The 7,008-nt window shown below is 56.8% G+C and overlaps 1 protein-coding gene across 5 annotated transcripts in view; it reads right to left on the bottom strand.

Annotated features, from left to right (window-relative positions):
- UBE2F (ubiquitin conjugating enzyme E2 F (putative)) overlaps window positions 1–7,008 on the bottom strand; it is a 56,891-nt gene that overhangs the window by 26,316 nt on the left and 23,567 nt on the right. For all 5 annotated transcript variants that reach the window (XR_002778234.1, XM_011385262.2, XM_011385260.2 and 2 more), the window contains one exon: window positions 2,809–2,876. Coding sequence is in view for 4 of the 5 variants with exons in the window: in XM_011385262.2 (XP_011383564.1) it covers window positions 2,809–2,876 (68 nt within the window). In the remaining variant the exon portion in view is untranslated. The remainder of the gene's footprint in view (window positions 1–2,808; window positions 2,877–7,008) is intronic.

Consider the following 7,008-nt stretch of genomic DNA (forward strand, 5'->3'; position numbering starts at 1 on the left):
AGGGACCGCTGGATTCCGCCTCCCGGGGGTGGCGGTGTGCCCTCGCGGAAACGGCCCCCAGACAGGTGAAGAGGTGACGTCGTCAGCGCACGGACGACCTGAGGGCACCGCTGCCTTGGCTGCGACGCTGCACCGGCTTCTCGGTCAGCGTGAGTCTGAGGTCTGCAGGGCGGACCGTGTGCTCAGGACCGTCCGCGAGCGGGACAGGACGGAGGAGCGCTGCACGGCACTGGGCAGAAGCTGGCGAAGAGCTTCTTGCACCCACGCTTGGGCCTCGGCTGGGTGGGCGAGCGTCTGATCGGCCGCGTCCACCGCTCCACGTGCTCGCGGCAATCCAGCGACACGCGGCCTGAGTCTTCCTTCCAGTTCCGCTGTCTCCTTCACTCACGGCATCACTGTGGAACGCTGACACTGTCACCTCCTGTCACACCACGTCAGTGCCGTAAGTTCGCCACAGAATCCGGCCACGGTCGTCCCCCTGCGACCCTTTTCTCAGATCGTTCGGCATGTTTTCCATGCTAAGGAGCCGTCCCAGCGGCACCAGCCCTGTTTCGACGCAGTTCTCTGAAGAGCAGGGGCGATGGATGGCAGACGCTGGGGGTGAGGCCAGGGCCGTCATCCACACGCTATCTCGGGGTGAACGCTACAGCCGCACGGCTGCCGGTGAGGATTCTCGGGGCCAACGGGAAAGGGGTTAAAAGTCGGAAATGGCAAGTATTGCATGTCCAGCTGCTTCCAGAAACCTTCCAGACAGCCCCGACGCTAAGCGTCTGCACTTAAGCCAAATCTGCCCCTGCCTCTCACCCAGGGGAGCAGGTGTCGCCAAGCCAGGCTCCTGGCTTGTGCTCAGGAGAATGTGGGACGTCTCAGTGGGATGCTGGACGGATGGATGGACACAGACCTGAAATGCATACTTTCCTGTCTGCTTAAAAATTAAATTTCTTTTTTTGGGGGGTGGCTCCAGAGCACGTCTGCTTTACACGCAGAAGGTCCTGGGTTCGTGCCCCAGGTGGAGCCACGGATGAGGCCCCGGGTGCACCAGGCCCCAGGTGCGCCCCGCCCTCAGAGATCCAGTTCTTAAGGGGAGACGGCAACATCCGTGGGTCAGGGGTGGAAGTGGGGGTGGGGGCAATTAAAGAGGGGGGGAAAAAGAAACAAAACTAAAAACCTTAAAAATAAATTTTTTTTGTTTTTCTCGCATTGCTAACTTTTACCCATCCACATAAACTGCATTTTAAAAAGAAATTTTAATGTAGTAGCCCAATAAAGATCAATTTCCATGAGTAAATGTTTGGCTTCAAAAAAGTGTTACGGCCCCTGAACTGTACCTTGGCGGTGGGGCGGGGGAGGAAATGCCACGTGGGGCCGTGGGGAGCAGCGACGGCGGGTGAAGGAGTGGGGCGCGTGCCGTCGCCAGTACCCACAGCCGCACGTTAACGAGGGGCCTGATTCTGCCATCAGATTTCTCTCCCCTATTTGACAGGCCTAGGGTAGGACGCATCAGAGGAAATACAAACACGCGTGTGCACCATGCGCAGGCAGAGCTGGCCGCACGCCAGCCACGACGATCAGGGACGGCGTGTCTCCGGGCACACCTGGCCCTCCACAGCCCCCTCGGGGTGTGAGGGTTTGCTCCGGGTCTTCCACGGTTTCTCACGGCCAGAGTGAACTGCCCAACGAGCCCCTAGACCTGAGTTTTCTCATTCCTCCCCCACGGTCCCCAACCCTGATTTTGCACCGAGGGCGAGCTGCCCGTTCTCACTCCCACACCTTGTCAACGCGGGCCGCGGTTTCCTCGTCCCCTAGCACACATCCCGGTGACGGGCCGACCCAAGTCAAGACGACTCCAGTTCCCTTCGTCCTTAAAAGCTTAACTGGCCCTGACCACTTTCTAAAAGCAATTCTTTTTCTACTCTGAATTCCTGTAAGACCCCTCGGGGTCCTCAACCCCCCGGCTAAGGACTGGTACTGTCTGCGACCTGTTAGCAACTGGCCGCGCAGCAGGAGGTGAGTGGTGGGCCAGCGAGCAAAGTCACCAGTGTTTGCAGCCGCCCCCAGTGCTGGCGTCACCCCTCAGCTCTACCTCAGACCATCAGGCGCCAGGTCTTCATGGGAGCACCGGTCCCTGCTGCCACAGAGGTCGGGGACCGCTGCTGTGAGGCAGTTTTTGATCATCGACCATTATCTGTCACCTACTACTTACCACTTCTATCGTTTTACAAGACCTTTCCACACTTTCTCTCACCTCCCTAACTGGTCAGGAAGCTCCTTAAAAGCAAAGGCAGAATGTGACAGGACTTGCTCTAACCAGTACCTAGAAGGGTCTTTGAGGGATTACCATGTGGCTGTGAGGATAAATTACTTACAGTCAAAAGTTACACATCATTGTTTTCTAAAATATACACTTTATATGCTTCCAGAATTTGGTGTCACGTTACAAACAAAGCTACAGTTTTAAATAAGATGCTGTTTTTCTTCAGGGCCAGAGTTTAACAAATAAGACTGGCATGAGATCCACAGGAAGCTCACAGCAAAGGTCCCGCCCGGGCGGCCGCTGCGGCCCGCAGACCTGTCCCCCAGTGCGGGCTGCCCGGCACAGTTCTCACAGATCCTTGCTGACGAAATGAATCTGTCTACTAAAACTAAATGCTGCTGCTCAGTGACGTTAACCACAGAATTGTCGGTCGTTTCAGGAATTATCAGTAATCAGGCCGGGGCGGGAAACAGGGACACCATGCGGGGTACTGCTGGGCCTGTGACACCGCCCAGCCACGCGAAGGGGACACGGGCTCAGACGAGGCTACTCACCACCATGTTGTATGCGTCTGGAACCTCAGTTTCAAACTGAAATTTTCCGCCCTGGTAGTAACCCTCATCTATCAAGAAACACAGAACAAAACAAAAAATCCTTTAAATTAAAAAAAAAGGAAACAAAAGCAAACACCATGTTAGTACTTGGCAAATGCAGAGCATTACGAGTTTAACGACGGGGCCGGAGGGGGCCTTCGTTAGGCCACCCGTCCTTCCCCCTGCCGTCCAGCCCCCGTCCTGCCCCGTCCTTCCCCGCCCCGCATTCCCGCTCCACAAGGGCCTGCCTGCTGTGCGTGCCCCCCCCGGGCGGGCGTCCTCGGGGAAGGCACAGGCATCTTTCTGGCAGACTCCGTCTCTGCCTGTCTCCCCCGCCACACTCGAGCCTCTCAGCCCCAAGTGCTCCACATCACAGCACCCAGTGTATCCCCTCCAACACTCACGACAGGTAACCCCTTGTTTAAGCTGCTGGGTCATCTGTCCGCTGCTGGTCTCCCCCACGAGAACATCAGTGTCACGGGGCTGGCAGACTAGCGGCGGCTGCTGTTCCCCTACTGACTGGCACACAGCTTCCTGTCGTTTAACAAAGGTTTACTGAGGACAGACCCTCTGCCAGCCACTGCTCTAGGCCCTGGGGACATGGGGACACGACCCTGAACCCAGTAGACAGACTCGCTGCTTCGCTGGTGTGCCCTGCCCGGTCCACTGCCGTGGGCTGGCGGGCACAGGAGGCGGCCCCACATAGGGGTGGCACGGCCATGCCACTCCCGGCCATCAGATCCCACAAAGCAGCCCCAATCCCTCTGACAGAGCCACCAGCCTCTGCCATGCAGGCTGCTGCCAGCAGAGGGCGCTGCAGCACGAATGCGCTGGAGCCTGCACACGCCCCCCAGGAATTAAATGACTCAAAATCCCAAGATTTGACAAAATATTGTGTAAAATGAAGGTCCAACATCCCCTAAAACATTTATAACCAAGAACAAATCGTCAATACCACATTTACCGCTTCCCTCAGCTTTTCATCTAAGATGGACGCTTAATGGTCTGCTGTCAGCCCCCCGACTTTGTGGTTCCCCTCAGCTTCTGTTCTTCAGCCAGTCTTTCTGTGGTCTCCGTCTTTGATACTATGCTTAAAAGTCTTTACCAAACAAGATTACAGAACTATTTTATTTCTGTATTTTTTAGTAAGTTTACGGTTTCATACATTTCATCAGCTCATTCATTCATCTAGAATCTATTACACAGAATAAGGTGGTTTACTTTTTTCTAGTTGCTTGCCTATCATCCCACAGTACCCACTTATTTTATCCTGCCCCTAGTTATATGTCTATGTCTAGTGCTTACAAATACACTTGGGTTAGTGATCAACAGCATTAAGTCTTTGGAAAAGGTGTTATTTGGGGGGAAAATTTTAACTCCAGATACAAGAACTTTTTAAATAAGTGGCCTCTGAGAAATAGAATACTGAGTACAGCCTCGTCCCCCAAAGTCTCTGAGGCCGTCAGCCTCACACCCCGATGCTGATCACCACGCACAGCAGTCAGCGTCAGGCTCCTGAAGCCGCGCATAATGAACTGCCGTGGCTTCTGGGTGACATGCTGCTCCTGCTCGGCCCTCTTCCTGAGGCTCCAGGCCGTGCTCTGGCTGTCCCAACCTGCCCCACGGCGGCTGTCCCCTAGCCACGTCCCTTCACTGGTGAGTGCCGCCTCCACCACCTACCACTTCCAAAGGGGCTGTCATTTGGTCTCACGTGGTTTTGATTTTTCTGTTCCTCTGGCCTCGTCAAGCGCTCCGTTCATCAGCAGCAGCAGGACACCATCTCGGGGCTCACCGGACAGAGCGGACGCTCTGATGTTTTTTTGGTGTTGCACGGAATAAGCCTCCTTGGGGAAGGTGATGCTTTGAGCCTGGACCACTTCTCTCTTCTAAGCTACATGACTTCTGGACCCACTCCAGCCTGCTTACGTGTCACTGAATTCACCCAGAAACTCCACAGTCCAACTTAAAGAGCAGTTGGGGCACAGACTGGAGATGAACCCCAAGATCATCTCTCATTATCAACTCTCAGTGAGGAGCCACTTGGAGAGTTCTCGCCAAGTCACCTTGTGGTCTGGCTCTCAAGCCTGCACTTCGCAGGGTGGAGCGGAGAAAGGCCTCAGCTCTGGTGCCAGCGGGCAGAGGGTTCAGGGCATCTGTCACCCAGGGCACACCGTGGCCAGGGCCACACACATCCAAGTTGCCAACTGTGTCATAATGCAGGGAGGCTACGGCTGAAAACATCCTGCTCCTTAGATAACTGAGTGTCCAAGTACGACAGGGCAGGCAGCAGGGCAAGCTCCTGTCCTCAGCCCCGGGGTGACCACGGGAGGGCTCGCCTCCCTCCTCCCATGCCCTGGGCCCACGCCCTCCTGCCTCCCAGAACCATTCGCCAGTGCCTTCCAGCCGGTTATGGGTCTCCCTGGGGTCTCCTTGGAAGGTCAGGCTGCTTGGGGGGGGGAGGGGGAGTGTGGGCACCAAGAGCCTCGCGGGAACCCACTTCTAGATGGCCCGTGTCCACGTGTGCCCTGTCCTCAAGCGAATGTGCCCGCCAGCACTCCCAAAGTTGAGTCCCGCCAGCTGTCCTTTGCCACCCCCACCCCCCGTAAAGGTGGGCCGACTTCTCATGTCCTCTTACACGACACTCTGCCTCAGCTGTAAACTAATCGCAGAGGACAGGAGGACCGCGGACGCACTGGTCACCGTGACGCGCCTTGAACGGACGCCTTCGGGGACGGCTGTGCCCTTCCCTGTCCCACACCCACTCCCGTGACGGGCAGGGCACGGTGTCACAGGACCTGGTTCGTGCTGGAATGTCTTGATTTCCGACACACTGTGGCGTCTGGAGGCCAGGCGATCGCTGTCTCATTCAGCAACTCCTACCCGCAGCCGACTGTGAACAAGCCACCACCCGAGAAGCAGGCCTAAGGGCCGTCGATAAGCAAAAGGCATGCGCCTTCTTCCGCCCAGGTGACCAGCGCCGTGCCTCGCCTGTCCGCCAGGAACTAAACTCAGCAGAGACACGGCAGCCAGAGGCACATCTCAGAAGCGACAAGGGAGGAGAGGCCTGACCCGGCTCTGGCTGCGGCAGGTCTGGAACCAGACCTGTTCCGCCTGCTGACGTCACGGCAGGTGCTGCCGACAAACAGAACGAGCTCAGCCTGTTCTGAGCTTTTGAGGAATACACAGAGCACGTGGTGAGTTTCTAAGACGTCACACTGGTAGGGGGTGACGAAACGAATGCTCGCACAATCTCCTCCGCTCTGAGCACTTCAGGGCAAATGAGACGCTCCGCAGTGACGAGTGATCAATCAGGTGGGTGACGAGTCTCGGGAAAGTATGCACGCCAGAAACTGTGACGCGAGGGACTCTCGTGACTGTGACAAAGCCTTTTCCACGTCAGGTGCTTTCCAACTCTCTGCTTCTGACAAAATGGAAGAAGGACCCTCATCTAGCAGTCGGCTGAGAGATCATTTTCAGAGAGAGACCCGCTCATTTTTGGCCTCTAACTTTGAAGTCCAAGGACAGAATGGCACAGCTGTAACAAAACACCTATATCAGCAAGTCCCCTTCCGGCCCCTATGAAGCTTATCCTCCAGTGGGAGACAAAATAAGGATGGACATTATATAACGGAAGGTGAAAAGAGCTAAGGGAGTAGCGGGCAGGAGGGGCCGCCATTTTAAATGGGGGTTGGAGACAGGGCAGGCTGACGAGGAGGCTCTCGGGGCGATGGACACCCCAGGGAGGGAGAGCTGGGTGAGGCCCGTGGGAGGGCTGGGTGTGGAACACTGAGGAGGCCAGATAGCCAGGCAGGGGACAGGAGCTGAGGCCACAGAGGTGACAGGCGTGGCCTTGCGGGCCCCTGTCAGTGAGCTGGCTTTTACGGAGTGGCCGAGGAGCCACAGGAGGGGTGTGCGCACAGGAGGGCAGGCTCGCAGAGCGGACCCCGGGGCTGTGACTCGTCAGCGGAGGTCACGCTGGTGAGGACCAGGGTGTGAGCGCTGCGGGCAGCAGCACGGGATTGGCTAACGGGTCGGCACGCGGTGGAGAAGAAAGAGCCCAGGGGACCTTCGACCCTGCCGTGGAAAGGACAGAGATCAAAGACGGCGGAGAGCACAGCTGCATGACGTTCAGCGTCAGACACGTGGACCTGAGGTCTCGCG

Source organism: Pteropus vampyrus, unplaced genomic scaffold (assembly GCF_000151845.1).
Source record: "Pteropus vampyrus isolate Shadow unplaced genomic scaffold, Pvam_2.0 Scaffold678, whole genome shotgun sequence".
In the NCBI taxonomy this organism is placed as follows: Eukaryota; Metazoa; Chordata; class Mammalia; order Chiroptera; family Pteropodidae; genus Pteropus; species Pteropus vampyrus.